The sequence below is a fragment of the Cyprinodon tularosa genome, unplaced genomic scaffold, assembly GCF_016077235.1.
Source record: "Cyprinodon tularosa strain WSP-4 unplaced genomic scaffold, ASM1607723v1 ctg1128, whole genome shotgun sequence".
Lineage (NCBI taxonomy): Eukaryota > Metazoa > Chordata > Actinopteri > Cyprinodontiformes > Cyprinodontidae > Cyprinodon > Cyprinodon tularosa.
The window spans coordinates 107,154-130,343 of NW_024037924.1; the positions used below are offsets into that span (position 1 = coordinate 107,154).

Here is a 23,190-nt window from a genome sequence, read left to right on the forward strand (position 1 = left end):
CCGCCACGCTAGCACGCCAGCTAGCGACCGTCCAAAACCCCCACGCCAGGGGAGACTACCGTCTTTGTGGCTGCGGGAATAAAATTTCAGGGAAGGACACCCACCCGGTGTGCAGTACCTGTCTGGGAGTCGACCACGCCAGGTTGGCCCTAGAGATTCCCGGCTCCTGTGGACACTGCAAAGTGTTCACGGTTAAGAGCCTCAGACGCAGGCTAGCCCGCCAGGTTAGCGTCTCGGACTGTGATCCATTCCTCCCCACCGCCGCACAAGGTGCAGCCGCGGAGGAGGACGTGGACACAGCTGGGGAAGCTCCGGAGACTGACTACGACTGGGGTGCCCAGTGCGAGCAGCTCCATGCCCCCCCGTTTCCCGAGGAAGACATGCTGGAAGTCAGCCCCATGGAGGAGGATGACAACACCCCCGTTCCTCATATCAGAGGACGAGGAAGAGGATGACACCTTCATGGCCCCAGCACAGCCTGAGAAGCCTAAACCGCCAAGGAAGACAGGGGAGCGAGCTCACCAGCTCCCTCCCTCCATGTGGACCTGCTCGACGTGTGCAAACGCGCGGCAGAGAAGCTGGAGATCCCCTGGCCGGTCGCAATAGCGGAGCCCACCCGGTCCCGCTACGAAGGCAAACGGCTTCCCCTGGCACGAAATGCGGTGAAGCAGCTTCTCCCTGTCTTCCCCGAGTTGCTGACGGAGCTCTCCAAAACATGGACTAGCTGCCCATACAGCAACAGGAACCCTATTTCGGGCACAGCATCCCTCGACTGCGAGGCGATGGACGCCCACGGCCTCCTCTCCATGCCTCCGGTGGAAGTCCCGGTAGCTGCGCACCTCTGCCCAGGCAGCGTGAGCCAGCTGTCTGCAGCTTCCCCCAGGCGCCCGACGCTGCCAGCTAAGCCCGAACAGTTTCAGTCTGCACTGGCCGAAAAGGCATACAAAGCAGCAGCCCTCTCGGCCAGAGCCCTCAGCGCCCTCTCCATCCTCACTGCCTACCAAGCGGAGTTGTTTGGCGCGTCTGCTGAGGAGCAAGACCCGGATGCGTGGGAGGAGATGGCGGTCATCGCGGATCTGTCTCTCCGTATCCAACGTATCTCGGTCCAGGCCACAGGGAAGGTGATGTCAAACCCTCGTCGTCCAGGAGCGAGCGTGATGGCTCAGTCTCGCTAACCTGACCGACAGGGAGCGGGATGACATCCTGGATATGCCGATCGTCCCTGAAGGCATCTTCGGCTCTGCATTGGCCACAATGCAGCAAAGATGTGAGGCAAAGAAAAAGGACAACGAGGCCCTCAAACTTTGTCTCCCTCGGAAAGCCCCTGCAGCGCAAAACCTTTGCGCAAGCAGCCTCCCAGCCGCCGCGTTTTAAGATACCAAGACGGCCACCACCGCCAGGTCCGGCCCCTCCGATGAGGAAGGAGCGCGGAGCCGGCTGGCAGGGGAAACCTGCCTCCACGACCGCTACGCCGCCGCCGCCCACAGCCACCGCGAGCTCGGTCCCACAGGCGAGGAAGAAAAAGAGGGCGGCCTGACAGCCGCCAGTTCCTCAGTTGGTGCAGCCTGCCGCTCCCCGTTGCGCAGGCCCACCGTTTTGGCTTGTTTGTGCGCACCCCACGCCACCGTTGCCCATCCCAGAGCCGGTCCGCGAGGAGAAGGACATCGCCCCGGAGGTCTCCGCGGTTGCGCCCCGAGCGGAATGTCCACAAGCACAGTCACACACCCTTGTTCAAAGAAAAAATGGTGTCAAAATAAAAATAATAAATCTGTCACAGCCAGGCCACGAGCCGAGGGTGCAGATAATAAAAAAAGCCAAAACAGACAATGCTCTCTCCATAAGCAGGGTGGCCGCTCAGCCCCCTGCAGCTCTGCTCCCGGGACGGGCACCGCCGTCCCCGCGGAGCAGAGCAGAGCGCCCCACCGTGCCTCCGGTGGTGCCCGAGAATCATTTCTCATTTCCACCACAGGGGGGCGCGGGGCAGGAGCCGCAATATGTTCCCCCGCTTTCTCTCAGGTAGGAAAGCTGGAGAGCAGCAGCAGCTCCACCGTGGGTGTTGCGCACAATTTCCCGGGGATACAGGCTTCAATTCGCCACTGTCCCTCCCCGCTTCTCCGGTGTAATACACTCACATGCACAGGGAGAATCAGCTTGAGTTTTACGGGAGGAAATTCTCTCTCTGATAGACAAACGAGCAGTTTCTGTCGTATCTCCCGAACAGAGTCTGTCAGGGTTTTATTCCAGATACTTCCTCGTCCCCAAACGGGGGGGGAGAGGAATCCGCCCTATTCTGGACTTAAGAGCCCTGAACAAATTCCTGCGGAAATACAAGTTCAGGATGCTGACACATGCAGCACTGTTGCATCTAGTAAGACCGAACAACTGGTTTTCGTCCGTGGATCTGAAAGACGCGTATTTCCACATTCCCATTTATCCCCCTCACAGACAATATCTCCGATTTGCCTTTCAAGGGGTGTGTTACGAATACCGTGTTCTACCATTCGGTCTGTCTCTCAGCCCGAGGGTTTTCATACGGTGCACAGAGGCCGCGGTAGCCCCGCTCAGACGCCGGGGGATACGTCTGGCCACGTATTTAGACGACTGGCTCCTGTTAGCGCAGTCAGAACAGGAAGCCAGGGTTCACACACACATTGTCACAACACACCTGATGGATTTGGGTTTTGTGATAAATATGGAGAAAAGCCACCTATCTCCAACGCAGGAGATATGCTTTCTGGGATTATCCCTGCGCTCTGTTCCGTTCACAGCCCGCCTGTCAGAGGAAAGAGTGACGACTTTCAGAGCGTGCCTTGCACAATTCCGTCTGCACAGGTCTGTCCAGTTCAGACTGTGCCTTCGGTTGCTGGGTCTGATGGCCTCAGCCATCCTCGTGATTCGCCTCGGCCGCCTTCACATGCGGGACTTTCAGCGCTGGGTCGCTTCGCTCCGAATGGACCCCGTGCGTCATGGCGCACGGCGGATAACGGTCACAGCGGACTGTATAACAGCTCTGCGCTGTTGGCGAGCCCCGTCCTGCCTGACCCAAGGGGTGCCTATGGGCACCGTCTCGTCCAGGAACGTGGTAACCACGGATGCCAGCCTATCAGGCTGGGGCGGCATTCACGAGGGCAGGTCTGTGAGGGGTCGCTGGAGCCAGGCCCTCCAGCGCCTTCACATAAACTTTCTCGAACTTTCGGCGGTGTTTCTTTCTCTGAGACACTTCCTCCCATTCCTCTCAGGTCACCATGTCCTGGTGAGGACGGACAACACGACAACAGTGGCGTATATCAACCGCCAAGGGGGCCTGCGCTCCCGCATGTTGCACAATCTGGCGCGCGACCTGATTCTCTGGAGCAGTGCCCACTTTCTCTCCCTGAGGGCGACGCACGTCCCGGGAGACTTGAACACGGGTGCGGACCTGCTGTCCAGAGGCGCACCAGTGTACGGGGAATGGACGCTGCACCCACAGGTCGTGGAGCAGATATGGGCGCACTACGGGCGCGCTCAGATAGATCTGTTCGCGTCCAGGGAAAACGATCGATGCAAGCTGTTCTTCTCTCTGAGCACTCTGAATGCCCCTCTGGGCGTAGATGCACTAGCGCACGCCTGGCCGCACGAGCTGCTATACGCGTTTCCACCGCTGGCCCTGATACCCCCCACTCTCGCCAGAGTGAGGGCATTCAATCACAAACTGATCCTAATAGCTCCGCACTGGCAAGCGCAACACTGGCTGGCGGAGATATTCCAGATGCTGTGCGCCCAGCCTTGGGAGCTGCCGCTGCGCAGGGACCTGCTCTCGCAAGGTGCGGGGACAGTGTTCCACCCACACCCGGAGCGACTGCAGCTGTGGGCCTGGCCCGCGAGTGGCTTAATTTAACCACTACGGGACTCCCTCAGAGTGTAATTACTACTATCCAAAACGCCAGGGCTCCCTCTACTAGGAGCCTATATGGCTCCAAGTGGAGACTGTTTGAGCGGTGGTGTCTTGAACGGGACTACGTTCCTTTTCAGTGTTCTGTACCAGCGATTCTGTCGTTTTTACAGGAACTGATTGATAAAGGAAAAGCTTTTTCCACGGTTAAGGTTTATCTGGCAGCTATAGCAGCATGCCATATAGGATTTGGAGACAAAACGGCGAGCCAACACCCTTTGGTTTGTCGGTTTATGAAGGGCGCCCGCAGGCTCCTCCCCGTCTCCAGACCTTTGCTGCCTCCGTGGGATTTGTCGGTGGTTCTGGAGGGGCTTAAGGGACCCCCATTTGAACCGTTGTTGGGGTCCAGTCTTAAACATCTGTCTCTCAAGACAGTGCTGTTACTGGCCCTGGCCTCTGCGAAACGAGTCAGCGACATTCATGCGCTCTCTGTGAACCCCGCATGTACCCGGTTCGACCCGGAATACACGCGTATGGTTCTGAAGCCCAACCCGGCCTTTGTTCCTAAAGTGGTTGGTTCTTATTCACCGATCGAGCTAGCGGCGTTCGCCGCCTCCCCAGGTGAACAGCGAGCGCACACGCTGTGCCCTGTTCGAGCCGTGCGCTCTTATATGGACAGGACGCAGAGCTTCAGGAGGAGTGATCAGCTCTTTGTCTCCTGGGCGGAGCCCCGTAAGGGACAGCCGATCACAAAGTAACGCCTCGCCCACTGGGTGGTGGAGGCTATAGCTTTGGCGTATGGAAGCAGGGGTCTGCAGCCCCCGGCGGGTCTGCGTGCACACTCTACCCGCGGGATGGCTGCGTCCTGGGCTTTATTTCGGGGAGTGTCCGTTCAGGACATTTGTTCAGCGGCGAATTGGTCTTCGCCTCTGACTTTTGTCCGGTTCTACATGCTTGACGTGTCTGGACCGTGCGTGGCCAGTGCGGTCCTAGAGTCATAACTGACCTTGTGGACCTTCCCCATCGGCCGGTTCTTGTTCGATAAGCTGTCTGGCAATACGGGAGCTACCATATCCCATAGCGAGACACCGAGTGAATATTATGAAAAAGAACGTTTGGTTATCTAACATAACCCCAGTTCTTAGAATAATATAAGCGAGGTGTCTCGCCAGACGACCCTTCTTGCAGGGCGGCGAGAAGAAGTTTGCTTGTTGAATTGGAGTGCCGTGATCAGCACACGCTTTAGTAGTCGGAGCTACGGGGCGTGGCGTATGATGGGCACTTCCACCGGCCAATCAGGATTGGCAGATTGAGATAGATGCTTCTATCAGGGCTGCAGGAGGCTGCATCCCATAGCGAGACACCTCGCTCATATTATTCTAAGAACTGGGGTTATGTTAGATAACCAAACGTTTTCATCTGCAAGTAAATAACATGTTTTCTATGCCAGATTATTCTAGTTTCCTACATATAAACAAAACAGTTGTGCCTGTGATGGTTCATGTATTAATAAAACCAGTGGCACAAACAGTGACATCCTTCTGTGTAAATATCTATTTTAGTTTTTGAAGTAGTATATAATAGAGAAGAAAATGTTGTTACTGACTTGCATTGCTGAGGATAATTAGCACAAAAACAACAGGCAAATTTTACTGGTTTTCTGATTTACCACAGTAATGTTCCCATTTTGAGTACCGTATTTTCACGACCATAAGGCGCACCGTACTAAAAGGCGCAGTCTCAGTTATGTGTGCCATTTCTGTATTTAACACACACATAAGGCGCACCGGACTATAGGGCGCGTTTTTATATACAGGTACATGTCCTCTACTACGTTTAAATACCTCTACTGCGTATTTAAAAATACAGCGGGAGCAAAACTGAGTATGACTGTGCTTTATTCATGTATTTATTACAAAGTATTTATCAAACCTGGGAGCTGGCTGTGAGACAGACGCATCGCAGATGACAGAGCGCTGTGATCACTCCTAAATTAACTTAAAATCCTGAAACCTGCCGACGGAATATGTTCGCTTTTATTGCCGGTATCCTGGTGCCTGCAGTTTAAATTATTTAGATGAAAAACACCTGCCAGCCGCCGCGGTGAACCCGGAGGCTACCCGGCCTAGAGGCTGCTGTTGAAGGGATTTCTACTGTCGGTGCACCGCTGGTATGTGGGGGTCTGAGCGCCTCCGACAGAAATAGTATAGGCAGGATAATAATCTGGATGAACTGACTGCAATTATTAAGTTTTCAGGTGGACTTTTTCACTTAAAAACATATTAAAACTACTTTATTCCCACTGATCACAGCAAATATAGCTGCAAGATTTAGATTATTTAGATGAAAAAACACCTGCCAGCCGCCGCGGTGAAACCGGAGGAGACCCGGCCAGAGGCTGCTGTTGAATTAAGTTTTCAGGTAGAAAAATAGAGCGGGAGCAAAACTGAGTATGATTGTGCTTTATTCAAGTATTTATTACAAAGTATTAATCAAACCCATCAAAGTCATCATCCTCTGTTTCTGAATTAAACAGCTGCGCTAAATCAGACATGCCAATTTCCCTTTCTTCGCTGTCAGAGTCACTTTCCGTGCAGCGCGGCTCCTCAGAAATGATGCCGGCTTTTGCGAAAGCTCGAACAACAGAGCCAGCAGACACATTAGTCCAAGCATCAACAATCCATCCGCAAATGGTGGCGTAACTTGCCCGGCGCTGCCTTCCACTTATCGTGAAACTGTGGTCTCCGTCGGTCATCCATCGCTCCCACGCCGCTCACAGCCTTACTTTGAACGGCCGGTTCACACCGATGTCGAGCGGTTGAAGTTCCTTTGTCAGACCCCCGGATAACAGCGTTCATTTGATTCACCTTTTTTTTCACATCGGCTGTGAGATGGGCACGCAGTCACAGATTAACAGCGATGGTGATGCGTGGAAAAAACCACCTGGTCTCCTCACATACTCCTGCCTCAGCCACGCTTTCATCATCTCCTCATCCATCCAGCCTTTTTCATTTGCCTTAATATCATATGTCATCAGAGCGAAGTGTCTGTCTCGCTGTCAGCTCCCAGATCAGCTTCTCTGATTGGTTGATGCGGCGCTTCCAGCAGCAAAACTTCAATTTTTCCATCTCGAGCAGCAGCAGCGCGTTGGCGGAGCGTCAGATGCTTAAACGCTCCCGACGCGCAGCGCCTGCTGCTCAAAACGCCATGCAGGACCTTTTGCTGCGCCTATACGCGCGTCAACCATTGACTTTGCATGTAAACACGCTGCTTCTGCTGCACCTGCTGGGTCCGGTTTACACCGATGTCGAGCGGTTGAATAACAGCGAGCACAGCTTAATTTGTTTCACCATGTTTTTCACATCAGCTGTGAGATGGGCACGCATGGAGTCACAGATTAACAGCGATGGTGATGAGTGGAAAAAAAACACCTGGTCTCCTTACATTCAGCCACTCTTTCATCATCTCCTCAATGAGGTGGTCTCAAAAGTCGCACTTACAACACACATAGGGCGCACTGCACCAAAGGGCGCACCGCACATTTTGAGGGAAAAAAAAGACGTTTAAGTGTGCCTTATAGTCGTGAAAATACGGTATATTGTTCTTTTAAGATCCACTTTCTGACTATTAATAAGAATTAGAAAACAAACAGCTTTGACGGCTTACAACTAGTCAATACCCAAAGGAAAAATATCTAATTATCTGTTTAACTCTAACATTCTCCATCCTAGAATTCACCAGACTGAATCAAAATCCAATTGTTCATAAAAAATTATGAATGTGATGCAGATCGCTGGTTTGCAAGATAGCTTCCAGTTTACAGCCCACAAAATACCAGCAAAAGAGAGTTAGTGCCCTGATTAGTGCTAGTGGAAGTAAAAAGCAAGAATAAAAAAACAAGGGAATCATTAAAGCACAAATAACCTCAGTGATAGTCATATTTTTATACATTATTTAGTACTTTTTTTCTCCTTTACCAATTATACCAATTATTGTCACTAATTATCATTGAGATTTCACAAATCCATCAATCTATCTTCTACCACATGTTTGCCATGGCCACTGAGGGCTGGTGCCTATAGCCGGCAGACTATAGGTTAAAGGTGGGGTAGAAAGGATAGAAATTAACTTTATTGATCTCACAATGGAGAAATTCACTCTCTGCATTTAACCCATCCCATTGGGGAGCAGTGGGCTACCACTGTGCAACGCCTGGGGAGCAGTGTGGGGTTAAGGGTCTTGTCAGAGGTCCAGAGTGCAGGCTGTGGGGATCAAACCAGGTACTTGCAACCTTCCCAGAGCACAAGCGCACTGCTCTAACCACTATGCCACCACTCGCCACACAAGGTACACCCTGTACAGATTGCCAGTCTGATTCAGGGCAACACAGAGACACACAATCATTTGCATGCCTATTGGCAATTTAGAAATATTAATCAACCAAACAGTTATGTTTTTGGACTATGTGAGGAAGCCAGAGTACCTGCAGAGATACCCCTAATGCACAGGGAAGACCATGCAAGCTCCAAGCAGAAAGTCCCCAAGCTAGGAATTGGTGCAAGGCAGCAATGCTACAAACTGTGCCACAATGAAGCCCATTTCCAAAGTCCATTTAATCTGATTACTAAAGACCATCTGAGGACCATAATTAACCAGAATATGTGCTTCGCCTACCACAGCACCATTGCTATAACTAGCTATGAGATCCAACAAAAAAAAAAAAAAGATTTTGTTCTGTCCAAAATAAACATGTCACTCAGCAGAACACAGCAGAGCTATTTCTGGCCAATGAATGGACTCAGCAACTTTGTTAGGGGCCACAGGGTTTTACAGGGGCAGAGAGCAGCCTTCAGCAGGAGAAACATGAACCTAATCAGAACTGACATGGAGTCCATCAGAACTTACTGAGAGGTTTGAGGATGCTGTTGCTGGCCTCGTCGTTGTTGCCCGTGTCTGACTTGTCAAACGCATTAGCTGTCAACCTCTCCTTTCTGTCCTTGTGGCTGGTTCTCCGGCGATGGCGCTTCCGACGCCGGGAGCTCTTCGGCACACGGACTCCAATGTAAATGGTATGGTGACCTGCAAAAGGGACAAAAAGGAAATGAACGCACTACATCAGAGAAATTATAACTATACTTCAGATGTTATGATGAGTTTTTAAAGCATCTTCCTGTTAACAAAAAAAGTCCTTTTGGGAATTACAGCACATTAGAAGTAAAAGCGTAATGTGACCTTTAACAGATGAGGAGGGGATAAAAAAACAAAAGTTATTGCATGCATGAACCAGCATTTTTCATCAAATATTTCCAGACAGTACATCAGAACAGGGAAGTAGGGGTGGCAGTACCCTGTCAAAACAAATATTAGGACAAAAAAGAAGTATCACATCACAGTGAAGACGCCACGACTGTCTGCATGGCTACTTCCCTCGTCTATATGTTGATATAACAACAATGACAACGTGCAGTTTTATATATGATAGGTGGTTTAGGTTCAGAGCGCTTATGTTGCGTTTTGATTCAGCGATTGAAGCGTTTCAAACCAGGTCTCAACAGAAACCTGAGACACTGACAATGAAATTCAACCTGACCTACATAAGCATGAATAACCAGGCATCCTGATTATTTCAATAGAACTTAGGTAAGCTATCTGGAAATGTGTTGTTTTAGACAAAAACTTTTAAGTAAAGATTTTGCTCAAACTAATTGTTTTGGTGGTTTTTAACTTAAAATTTAGAGTTCAATTGGTTTTGTTAATCATAGGAATTTTCAACATTTCATGTTAAAAGCAAATTTCCGCTTTCACACTTGGCCCAAACTTAAAACTCTTCAAGTTAGAGCTAAAGAATCAGGCAAAATGTAAAATCATATATTTTAACACAATATCATTTATACATGTGGCAGTAGTCAGCAAAGCCACCGTTTTATTTTTCTTAACCAAACAAAACTTTCTATGCTAATTGCTTATCTGCCTTATCAAATCCTAATCCTAAAACTAAGGAGAGAAAAATGAGGGGAAGCTATAACAATATTCCCATTTTCAGCGTTTAGGGGTTATATTACACTGAGAGAACTGGTAGGTGAGATTAAAAAAACATTGCTGTTCTAAACCAATAACCCAGTTTAAAACAGCAGAAACTATCCCCTATTTATCATTTATATTAGAAAGGTTAGGAGTAAGGTGTTTTAGATGGCTGAACTTTGATCATCAGAGCTCCAAGGGCCTGTTTCATTAGTAATGATCGATCTAAAGGAGATTCTTATTTTTTCATCATCAATCAGACCTATCAAACAAAGTTTCTTAGCCACGTATACAACTTGTGGAAATGTTAAAATAGTGTCCTTTACCTGCCACTCCACAAGAAGACCTTATGTTATTTCAAACTCAACTTGATGTGCAAAGATACCCTGCTTAAAGGAGCAATTAGGAATATTTCACCATCTTATGCGCTCTTTAGCACTGTCTGTAGACCAAAACAAGATGTGTGACTAGCAAATTACTAGCTTTGATTTAATTCAATGTACATTAATAGTTCTTATTTCCATCTACTTTGATTGCTTAGTGGTTTGGGTATGACACATGATTATTAATTCATTGTCAAACTGGCCAGAATAAAAAAACCTCCAGCCAGATAACCCAGATTTATAAGGGTTATCTTTTTGTAACCAAATTTTGAAATGTGGAATACAAAACCGCATCGAAACTTTACCAATTGTCATTTTGTTATAATGAGAATATTACATTTTAAGTTTTAATTCTCTAAAACTGACTAACTGTTTTTGTTTTTTTAAGTTGAATGGAAACGAGGACATTCAGAAAGGAAATTGTTTGGAACTCTTTTGAACAAAAGGCAAAGATTTAAGAAATATTAGCATTTCGGGAACAGAGCCATACACAGATCTAAAGAAACAATTAATACCAGCTTGATTTAGCAAAATTGCAAACCTGTTTTAAACAGGTTATTGTTTAAGCATTTGGTCTTTGGAGCGTCTGTCTATGTTTTCTAAATGGGATCAAAAAGAAGTGAAACAAAAGACTATCAGTGACAGAGGTCTCCTTCTGGAGCAGTTGGAGTAAAGCTGAGCCAAGCACTGCACATGATCCCTCAAGAAAGTGACTGAACCCCTCAGCATCAAACAATGATCTGTCTAGAAGCACAACAGCATCCTGTATTTGCTCAAAGCACAATGTCCTATTTTAGTTTGTTTTGTTTAATCCATTGAAAACACTGGTCTACCAAATTAAAAAAGGTATTGGTAATAAGAAAGACAGGAAAGATTTACATCGTCACATATTAGTGCTCTATCATTCATTAGGAGAGATGACCAGTGGTCATGTAAAAAGTAGGAGTTTAAAAAAATCCGACCCTCAGTAAGAGATGTTGGAGGAAAACACTCAGAGTTTTAGCCAGCATCACCCATATCAGAACTGCAACCTAGAGGGCTTTGGGTTCAACAAAAAGGACCCACGACCCGTGTTTATGGGACAACATGAAAACGCAGAATCGGTCACACATAAAACAAGCCGTGCCAGGATTTTCTGACATAAAAGAAAATGGCAACTTTCAATAACTGATAAGGAGAAAAATGTTTAAGATTGAAAAAATAAATGACTTGATCATTTTGAAATCTGTTGTCATAGTACAAGATTCTGGTACTTCAAATCTAAAAATAGCATTTCTCTGTACCATTCTTTTTCTTTGTTTAAAGGAATAGTACACCCAAAACATGATTAGCCTTCATTTTCTACTCACCCCCATGCCGAACAACACCCTGGAGTACTTTTTTGATATCTCAAATGCATCTGGAGATCTGGGAGGCTTCATGGTGTCTGCTGACATTCAAATAATGGAGGTCTATGGTGACCGAGACAGAAAGGTCCATAAAAGTCCACAAAAAACGTGTCAATATTCCTCCATACTGCTCGTCCAATGTATTCCAAGTGTCCTGAGTGGGTAGCATCCAGAATTTACACGAAACGAAGTCATTTAGAATGTTTTTAGAGCATAAACAGTAGTGTAAAGGATTTCCTGAAAGCGCGCACATGCGCGATCACGACGCTACGGAAGCCGGCAGACCAAACCAGATGAAAGTGCGCATTCAGCGTCTGCTCTGCCGATAATGCAAGCGTAGAAGAAGAAATGTGCTGTTTACCTGTGCAAAGAAAGAAACAACGAAAGAAAAATGTCTGAGGACTTCAGTGTTGAGGAAGAGCAGGAGTTCTTTGCCGAGCTGAATGCGCTGGTTTGGTCTGCCGGCTTCCGTAGCGTCGTGATCGCGCATGTGCGCGCTTTTCAGGAAATCCTATACACTACTGTTTATGCTCTAAAAACATTCTAAATGACTTCGTTTCGAGTAAATTCTGGATGCTACCCACTCAGGAAACTTGGAATACATTGGACGAGCAGTATGGAGGAATATTGAAACGTTTTTTGTGGGCTTTTATGGACCTTTCTGTCTCGGTCACCATAGACCTCCATTGTTTGAATGTCAGCAGACAGCAAGAAGCCTCCCAGATCTCCAGATGCATTTGAGATATCAAAAAAGTACTCCAGAGTGTTGTTCAGCATGGGGGTGAGTAGAAAATGAAGGCTAATCATGTTTTGGGTGTACTATTCCTTTAACAGTAGTCCAACAATAAATAATGTTTTGCTGTTTAGTGTATTCCCAGAGCCAGATATACAGGTGCTGGTCATAAAATTAGAATATCATGAAAAAGTAGATTGATTTCAGTAATTCCATTTAAAAAGTGAAACTTGTATATTATATTCATACATTACATACAAACTCATATATTTCAGATGTTTATTTTGTTTAATTTTGATGATTACAAATGACAACAAATGAAAATCTCAAATTCATCATATCAGAAAATTAGAATATTGTGAAAAGGTTCAAAATTGATGGCCCCTGGTGCCACACTCTAATCAGCTAATTAACTCAAACCACCTGCAAAAGCCTTTAAATGGTCTTTCAGTCTAGTTCTATAGGCTACACAATCATGGGGAAGACTGCTGACTTGACAGTTGTCCAAAAGACGACCATCGACACCTTGCACAAGGAGGGCAAGACACAAAAGGTCATCGCTAAAGAGGCTGGCTGTTCACAGAGCTCAGTGTCCAAGCACATTAATAGAGAGGCGAAGGGAAGGAAAAGATGTGGTCGAAAAAAGTGTACAAGCAAGAGAGATAACCGCACCCTGGAGAGGATTGTGAAACAAAACCCCTTCAAAAATGTGGGGGAGATTCACAAAGAGTGGACTGCAGCTGGAGTGAGTGCTTCAAGAACCACCACACACAGACGTATGAAAGACATGGGTTTCTGCTGTCGCATTCCTTGTGTCAAGCCACTCTTGAACCACAGACAGCGTCAGAAGCGTCTTGCCTGGGCTAAAGAGAAACAGGACTGGACTGCTGGTGAGTGGTCCAAAGTCATGTTCTCTGATGAAAGTAAATTTTGCATTTCCTTTGGAAATCAAGGTCCCAGAGTCTGGAGGAAAAGAAGAGAGGCACTTCATCCACGTTGCTTGAAGTCCAGTGTAAAGTTTCCACAGTCAGTGATGGTTTGGGGTGCCATGTCATCTGCTGGTGTTGGTCCATTGTGTTTTCTGAGGTCCAGGGTCAACGCAGCCACATACCAGGAAGTTTTAGAGCACTTCATGCTTCCTGCAGCTGACCAACTTTTTGGAGATGCAGATTTCATTTTCCAACAGGACTTGGCACCTGCACACAGTGCCAAAGCTACCAGTACCTGGTTGAAGGACCATGGTATCCCTGTTCTTAATTGGCCAGCAAACTCTCCTGACCTTAACCCCATAGAAAATCTATGGGGTATTGTGAAGAAGAAGATGCAATACACCAGACCCAACAATTCAGAAGAGCTAAAAGCCACTATTAGAGCAACCTGGGCTATCATAACACCTGAGCAGTGCCACAGACTGATCGACTCCATGCCACGCCGCATTGCTGCAGTAATACAGGCCAAAGGAGGCCCAACTAAATACTGAGTGCTGTACATGCTCATACTTTTCATGTTCATACTTTTCAGTTGGCCAACATTTCTATAAATCCTTTGTTTTTATTGGTCTTCAGTAATATTCTAATTTTCTGATATGATGAATTTGAGATTTTCATTTGTTGTCATTTGTAATCATCAAAATTAAACAAAATAAACATCTGAAATATATGAGTTTGTATGTAATGTATGAATATAATATACAAGTTTCACTTTTTAAATGGAATTACTGAAATCAATCTATTTTTTCATGATATTCTAATTTTATGACCAGCACCTGTATAATGTGCTATTCTGTATCAGAGGTTTTGAACTGATAAACTGTCAAATATCAAATCACAGTCACATAGAATAAAACATGTAAACACAGCTATTCCTTATTGTTTTTACTCCAAACTGGATGAGGTAAAAAAGTAAGGTGTTGTAACAAACAGCATACTAAGCAATGAAAACTATTTACTGATGCAGCTTTTATATCTAACTGTGATGTTTAAATGGGTCTATGCAGTTAATCATCATTGATTCTTAATTGCTTTATGTTTTACTGTTAAGTGACCCAAACTTAAAATGATTAAAATCTATTTTGCACTTCATTTTCTGTGTTTGTTGTTTTTTTTATGTCTTTCCATTTTTCTATGTATTTTATTTTAAACGGTGGCCTACAGGAGCAAACGAACAGCAAACAGCAAAGCAACTGCAGATATTTTCCTCAGTATATATTTCTATTACTGTGAGATTTTTCATTTTTTTCTTTATTTTTTTCTTTCTTGCTTTTTTGTGTGTCTGGGTGTGTTCACTCCTGTAGTTTGGACCATAGGTGCGCTTGCAACTCATTATGCTATCTGTGCTGCTTTAGCCATTTGTTGCAGAAAAAGATGCACAATAACTTAATAAGCAGCATGGACAGTACTGAGGAGTAAATTCCCTTTAAGCACACATGCATATCCAGAACAGAGGTGTCAAGTAACAAAATACAAATACCTCGTTACCTTACTTAAGTACAGATTTTGGTTATCTATACTTTACTTAAGTAAATATTTTTAGACAACTTTTTTACTTCTACTCTTTATATATTTTCTTGCAATTATCTCTTGTTTCTACTCATTACAATTTAAAAATAAACAAATTAGTTTGGTTTCATTTGAGCTAATTTTGGTTATGGCCTGCTGGTATTTAAAAAAGAATAAAAACCATCAAAATTATTTGTTTCATCCCGACAATTTCTTTATATGGTAGTTGGTCTCGGTGCTGCACCAACTTGTTGTTCATCACATACAAAAATATATAGTTTTTCAAGATGATACCAAGTTAAATTTTACACAATTTCCATCAGTTATAAAACTAAGAAAATGAAGTATATGGAAGTTATCATCCAGAATTGTAGAAGCATGTTCCCTTAAAAGGGTAGCGCAGTAAAACTTCTATCCCTAAAGTTCTGTCTTGAGAACAAAGTAGTTTGCTTTTCATTTGGGAAATTTCAAATGACCCTATGCTACATATAAACACCTCCACAGACTCACAGGCTGATCACCTCTAGGCAGCACTACATATATTGCAAATGTATGTAAAAGTATAAATAACTTCGTTTTTTTCTTAGCTGAGAGCTAGTTTAATGTTAATTATTTATTCTATAATCTTTGATTATAGATTTTTTTTTTAGAAGTGCTCTATAAATAAATGTAAATGTATCAATATAATTACTGTATTACTTATAACTACAATCATTCTAATTATGATAATAATTTAAATTAAAAAAAAGCTAAATATAATCCTATGTGCCACATACTTTAAAAGATCACATGAATATGTCCTTCTGTAGAACAATTTAAATAAATTGACTTTTTAATGGTATTTTGCATTGTTATAATAAATCCATGTGTCGAATCTTCAAAACAGCAGTAAAGAAGAAAAAACATTTTGCCGACAAAAAAAATATTAACTTAAGTTGATTTCTTGATTTTTCAATGTGGGACATCCTGAAAGACGGTGAAAGAAAGGAGGTGATGCAGGAGAAGAAGTAAAAACAGTAAAGTTGAGGTTCTGGAAAGGAAGATTTGCACACTTCCAGGGTAGCTTTGTGGAACGACTTCCTCTTCTATTTTTAGGGGGTGGAAGAAGAACAGCCTGTAAGCATGCAGTGAATAAAATTAAATGGAGTTTTTTGAGGGAGGTTTGTGTAGCTCAGTGGATTTTACACCAGAAGAAACAGTACAGCCTGATCCTTCTGCTACTACAAAGGCACTGGGAACTCCTTAGCCCAACAAGAAGGATGGGGACACACTACAGGCCACTGACAGCATACCAATGCAGCAATAGCCTCAATAAATACAGTTCTACACTTGCTTCTGGGACATTATTATATCAGAGGTGATAATCGGACAGTATGCATTTTATTTATTTTTTTATAAAAGCCTCTGTTTTTTTTGTATTCTAATGTCAAAGATAACTGAGCTAGATACATTTTCAGTACCAACACAGACAAAGCATAACAAAACACAATGTTCTTGGATGTTAAAATGGGCTCTGAGCCAAAGCGTTCAACCTGCTGGACGGTGACCAAGAATCGTGCCGCAAGAGCAGCTGGCTGACATTTTCGCCACGTAAACCACAACTGAATGAGGATCACCACCATCATTGGGAGCAGACAGGACTATAAACATAACCCAACTGCGACAAAGTTAAAAAAAAATAATAAAAATAGGACAAATTGATAAATTGACACTTATTTGAAAAATGCTCTCAAACAAATTCTCGTTTCATTAGTCATGTCATCTTACAGTAAAACAGTTCAGAAAATTTCACTTTTTATTGTTAAAGCATTCCTTTATTGTTTCCTAAATTAATGCTTATTAAAAACAATTTCTTTTTTTAAGAGAGCTTAAGTGGTTTTCTTTGGTTTACACTTTGTATGGGTTTAATCGAAGGCGATATGCAAACAAACATTGAAAATAAAAGGTCAAATTAACAGAAAATAAGGAATTACAAATTATATCTTATATTCCAAATGTTAAAAGCACTCTTTGAATTGTTTTCTAAAAAGTGATTTAAATGTGAATAATTCTGTTTAGGCTCTCAAATATCCATTTATTTTATTCTACTAACTTTTATTTAAGCCTTTAACAGTCTGGCTCCTTAAGCCACCGACAATAGACAATTAATAGGTTGATAAAACATCATAAACAGAGCTCCTTATCTTTGCTTAATTCTCAACATTTCAAATAACCCCCAAAATCTACACCAGTCAACTTTGGTCATTACTTCTTTCAGCTTGTTGACCCTAATGACTACAATGGAGTCAAACTGAAAAATGTATCTTATTTTATTCATTTTTTCATGGTAGATTTGCCTCAATGCACTCACATTTGATTTGTTTTATATTGTAAGAAAGATTAAAAATAACAGAAGAACCTGCTCAACTTGAGTTAAAAAATACTGCAAATGCGAGGGTTTTTAAGACATAAGAATGCAAAGTGACTGGTCTGTTTTAATATGTAAAGGAAGAAGCATTGAAGGCAAATGCTTGGTCCCCTCCAGTTTTCACTTGAGATCTTGGCATGGCCTTTTGTTGATTGAGCTGGAACATGGACCAACAGTATATTACAAAGATAGACTGGGACTAACCCATTTAAAAAACCATCAATAAAATCTGAAAATGAATCCTGTAGCTAACTGGAGGACGCTGCACTTTTTCATACCTGTAACTAAATAAGCTGCAGCTTTCTGAACTACCTGCAGGCGTTGAATGGAGGTTTGATCGAGCCCACTATACAGAGAATTGCAGTTATCCAAACAACATGTAATGAAGGCATAATGGGCACAGTCTACAGCAATATCAGGCAGAGAGAGCTTCATTTCACTAAGCAAACACAACAACAACAAAAAGATTTAACAATTGCACTATAATAGCTTATTAGATTTAATGACAGAATATGTCTTAAGGACTGATTTGACTGTTTATATTTCTAATCTTTTTATAAGGTACTTCAAGATGTTCTAATTCAATCCAGTGAATTAGAGCAGGAAAAATAAATGTATCTGAATAAAATAAAAAATAAGCAACATTAAGGCATATGACCTCCAGTTAATGGCAAAAATATTGGATAAAAGGGGGCCTGGTTATGGAGGGATTTCAGTGTGTCTGGATTCTTAAAAATGAATCTAGGACTACACATTTTGGCCTCAGCCACTTCACAAAATGAAAAAGACGAGAAAAAAATGCGACTCGAGTTAATCAGAAAAGGAGAATCCGAAAGCATTTATAATTCATATATGGTGCATTTCCCTACAAAGGATAAACCAAACAACACAACAACAAAAGATTCGCTGCTGTGGGTAGCAAGTGTTATGCTCTATCAATATGTCATCCTTTTATTTAGAAAATATGCAAAGGAAACGCTGTCGCTGTACTACCATCGCAAATTTGTAAATTTTTGTAAAACAACCAGCGATTTTTAATAATTGCACGCAGCTACAGCTCACACTGTATGACGCAGTGACGTGCAGTCAGGGGAGGCAGGTGAGGCAGTGCCTCACCAGCCATCATGGAAAGAAAGAAAATATATAATCATAAAGTAATTTAAATTGTTATATTCATCCGGTGGTTTGTACTAAAAAATATTTATTTTTCATGTAGCTTCACCAATTTCGATTTTTATTTGTTCAAAATCGCTGAATTTTCTTATTTTCCCATTCAAATGCTTGGAAGCGATGCCGGTGAGCGAGCTCTGCCTCACCTTGGATTGCGCAACCCCTGGCTCTGCGCTGGCTGCAAAGCGGAGAGAGCATGGTGCTGTACGGCGTCAATAAAATGGTTTAAACAAATTTAATGTGTGAACTTATTTCTAATAATTTAGCTTATGTATATAATGTACAGTGTTTTTGTCACCAACTGTGTTTGTGTAACGTGTTTCGTGTAATGAGCGATTATAAACGGCAGAGAACAGGTTCGAGGTGAGGCAGGCAGTTCTCTTGCCTCATGGCAGGGGGTGCTCAAGAGACTGAAAACATACAGCAGGAACAGGACGGATCAAGGAAGGCTTTCTTCCCTGGCAGTGATCTCCATTGAGACAGAGAGACTTTTAAAACTGAAGGAAGATAAGGAGTGACGGATGTTTTTGTGCAGAAGGAGCGACGCATGGACTTCATTTATAAGTAAAGGTAAGACAGTAATAACATTTATTTTGTTTTGTTTTTTAAGGAAATGTGTGTTTTGTGAGCTACAGTTTGTATGTGTAAGGATGCAGAAGTGAAACATAACCTGTAAACTGCTGTCAATCTATGCATCTATTTGCAAATCTTATTCTGATGACGTCAGTGCCTCACCAGCTATGAACCTCACCGCACGTCACTGGTATGACGAAACCGCAGGGTTTAATAGGTCACCGCTCACTATGTATATTCTCACACTGTGTGACACGACACTCTGATGCGATCTACCTGCCACACTGTACGTCTAAAAACCAAGTCACACTCAGCTCCACAGTGAGATGGCGTTATTCAGACTCGTCTATTTGGAAGCCGAACGAGCAGAAGAGGAATATAAAGTTCACTGGAGTGAAACGCGCTGCCTCGGCAATTCATGCAATTTTGTTCTGAAAGCCCTAAAAAAAGGGGACGACATATTTGGACAAAGACATGGCTGAGCAAACATGGCTACTATGGTCTGTCAATTTTACAGAAAGATCTCCATTTCACTCGCTTCACCACCATGCTTCTGTGTTTTCGTCTGAAAGGAAGAAGAAGAAGAATCCTTGTTTGCCCACTGATCGATTTGCCCTTGACGGGCGACTGAATTTCAAACCGTTATTAATTTTCTCCTGACCTTACGATTCCTGATCAGGAGGTGCTCATGAGAGATTAATCTCCCATTGTTGCCCCCTCTACACTACACGACGCGCAATCAGGCTGAAAGTCGGCCCGATCAAAAAATTCTCGCACGACTGGAGAATCGGCCCAAAAACGGCAAAAAATAAATAAATAAAATTCGGTAGCTTCTGCCAGGAATGTGGAAATGGGCTTCATGTAGGAACCTCAACAGCATCATGACCCTCAAAGTTGTGGCAACATTAACATAGAACTGATTCACTAAAAGTGTTCATCAGAGTATAAACAGCTAAAGAAAAATAATACAATTTTATCAGCGGTTTTGACAACATTGATGATATATTAGATAAATGCCTCTTCACAGGGTAATTTTCTCCACAGGATGAATGCAGTCCAATTAAAAGTTGGAATCTTTAAACCTAAAGAAGACAAATGTCTCATAGTCTTTCTTTACCTATTCATTAGAGTTCTTAACAGGTTTAGTGATTACTTCTATATTATTAGAACACTAGCAGCTCTTTTCATCTTCCATGTTGTCCTGTCGGTCTATGGCAGGATTAGTGAGGTAAACACTGGATCACATGCTCTGTGTTCTACATCTTCATCATGCCAGCTCGTTAAATAGGTGAACACCAGGGTGTACAGTACATGCAGGAAGTGGGCCAATTTGGCTCCTGTTACAAGTATCAACAACATCCTGCTTTTATCAATGAGTGAGTTTCATTTGAAAATAAATAAATGATTTTCATAGCTTATATGCTTTCCAAACATATGATGCCATCTAAAATAAGTTGGAGTAAAAATGAACAGGTAAACTCACCCTCTACCTCCTCTTCATCACAGAGGTGCTTGAGTAAGGACGCCCCGCGATCCACCACCGCCTCGTCCTCCATCCTGTAGTAGTAGAAGAGGAAGAAAGACTGTTCACACTTTTCCTCCAGTGACAGCGTTGAGCCATAGCGCTTTGGCTCATTGACCTGCAGTAAATTAGGACTAGGGCTCAGTCTGGTGTTGCTGGTGGCGCTCATCTCCACCCATTAAAGAACCATAAAACACCAGAGGCTACACCTGACGCCTGTGATGGGCAGCGAGTGAACGAGCACAAGTGGGTGAGCGTGTGTGGGCCGTCCTTGATGAACGCTAAGTGTGACAGGTATAATGTTGTGGCTTTAATCTGGTACAGCAGGGTGAGGGAGAGGACAGGAAGCCGGCTAATTTAGTGTAGTCCACAGAGAACCTGGTGCTGCTCCTAATGAGACATCAACCTCGTCAAATGAGCAACATCATTCCATATAAGACCTTTAGTTACAGTAACGAAACATCAAACAAAACTTTGAATTTGTGTTTGTGATTAGCCAGACGCCCACACATACTACAAAGCCTCTCCATCTGCTGCTAATGCCTGCCTGCCAGCCCCCCTCTCTCTCCAACACCCTCCACCTTAGAAACAAGTGGGCCATCACATGTCTGTCTACTCATCCGCCCTTACGGGATTATGCCGGCTTTGCTTAAGTGACAACACACACATACTCGTTCATTAGAGGCCGGGGAAGCTTCTTTGGAACTTTCTAAAATGTCTCCACAAGTGTTCAACTGAAAATGAAATAAACCCTCCATGCTTCTTCTCAACAAACTTTTGAAAATTTCATCCCTGCTGCTCATAAGCAAAAAGGAGGTCAGTTTTGTGAAAATGTCAGATGGGGTTGTTAAAGTGTGTAATCCTGCGTGGCAACATCAAGTTAATGTAAAATTAAGGGTTAAAATTGTAATAAAATTATGTTTTATTAATGTTTTGGATCTAAAATCACAAATTTCACACCCTTATTTATGACACAGAAATGTGCCAGTGTGGAAGGCTTTCTGGAAGGTTTGAAGCAATACCTCCCTTCTCATATACACAGCAAAAACCTTCCTGTGTTGGTAGACATGGCAAAGGTAAAGCATATTGGGTTTAGGCTAGCGCATGTCGAGTTTTGAAGATCATACCACCTACTAGTGATGTAACAAGGAAACTGAAACATTTGTGAAGTTTCTACCAGAGTCTTCTCACTAGATCATTGTCATGTAGATGTCTTAATGCAGCATTATATTGAACTAGAAAATTTCTAAAGAAATTTTGAGGGGGGCCACCTACTGCCCGTCTGGGTAACTGTGCCAATACGGCCCTGGCAAGTGACATTGGGGCTCCCCAGACCAACTGCTTACGCCTTTGAGGGCTGCTGAGGGAAGGAAAGAGGGCTAGTTCATGGGCAAAGAGAGCTGTGTGCCACTTGTGCTGAAATCTGGGAAATAGACGTGCACAGCATATGATGCACAAGGGTAATATGGGTTGTCCATATTGAACCGCAGTGGGTAAAGTGCAGTTGGCGGGCGCTGCCCGCATGCTAGGTGCCCTTGCAGCGATGAAAAAAATCACCAATGGCGGGCTCCGCCCGCCTGCTAAGAGCCATTGCAGTGATGAAATCACCATTGGCGGGCTTCGCCCGCCTTCTAAGAGCCATTGCAGTGATGAAATCACCAATGGCGGGCTCCGCCCGCATGCTCAGAGCCATTGCAGTGATGAAATTAAAAATGGCTATGAGCAATATGCCAGAATGTATGAGTGTGTATAAGGAAGAGGCTTTTATTCTGTAGAGTCCCTGTAGTCTTATTTTGAAAGTCTATCATGGATGTGCATCAAAAGATGGGTCATGCCCAGCAGTGATATAGAATCCATTTCCAAATGTTAAATCACTGGTTTTCCATGTTATTAGGTGAATAGCTGCTGTATTACAGAGTAAATGGGAGACTTTTATTGTGAAATTTGCTCTGGGGTGTGTTTTTGAAAAGGTCACTAGAGTCTAATAAAAACAACCTGAAAGAGTTTGGGTCATAATGTTGAGCCATTTGCATCAATTATTGCATTAGTATAATCTAGAGGCTTTTATTTTGTAGGGTCCCTGGAGTCTTATTTTGAAAGTCCAACAGAGTTGTGTTTAGAGAAAATGTTCAGACCCAGCAATGATAGTTGATGACTTTCCAATCGTTAAATCACTCTTTTTACCATGTTATTAGGGCAGTAGATGAAGATGAAATGGGAGGCTTTTATTTTGAAATTTGCCATAGGGTGTGTTTTAAACAGTCTCCTAGAGTCTATTCTCTAAAATGGGGTTGAGTTTGGGTCATAATGTTGAGCCATATAGGGCAATAAATATATGTAAAAAATATAGAGGCTTTTATTTTGTAGGGTCCCTGGAGTCTTATTTTGAAAGTCTATCAGTGTTGAGTGGCAAGGGAAGTGTCATGGACAGCAGTCATATAGTATCCATTTCCCAATGTTAAATCAGTGCTTTCACCCTCCATTAGATTAATATGTGCTGTTTAAAACAGCAGAGGTAAAATCTGTTTGAAGCACGGTTACCTTGACAACGCTTAACGAGCCTGTCAGTGACAGAGAGAAAAGCGCAGCACTATCGTCCCTTCGCTCTCAGGCTTTTTTGAATG

General features: G+C 43.6%; 1 protein-coding gene across 2 annotated transcripts in view; it reads right to left on the reverse strand.

Moving 5' to 3' along the window:
* The window catches only part of LOC119794322 (electrogenic sodium bicarbonate cotransporter 1-like), an 88,951-nt gene extending 68,153 nt beyond the window's left edge, over positions 1-20,798 (reverse strand). The window contains exons 1-2 of one of the 2 annotated variants that reach the window (XM_038301837.1): positions 20,528-20,798; positions 8,777-8,950 (exon numbers count right to left, since the gene is read on the reverse strand). In XM_038301837.1, coding sequence (XP_038157765.1) covers positions 8,777-8,950; positions 20,528-20,735 — 382 coding nt within the window. In that variant the 5' untranslated portion in view covers positions 20,736-20,798. The remainder of the gene's footprint in view (positions 1-8,776; positions 8,951-20,527) is intronic. The other variant, XM_038301826.1, reaches the window with a different exon arrangement.
* Positions 20,799-23,190: the final 2,392 nt, after the last annotated feature.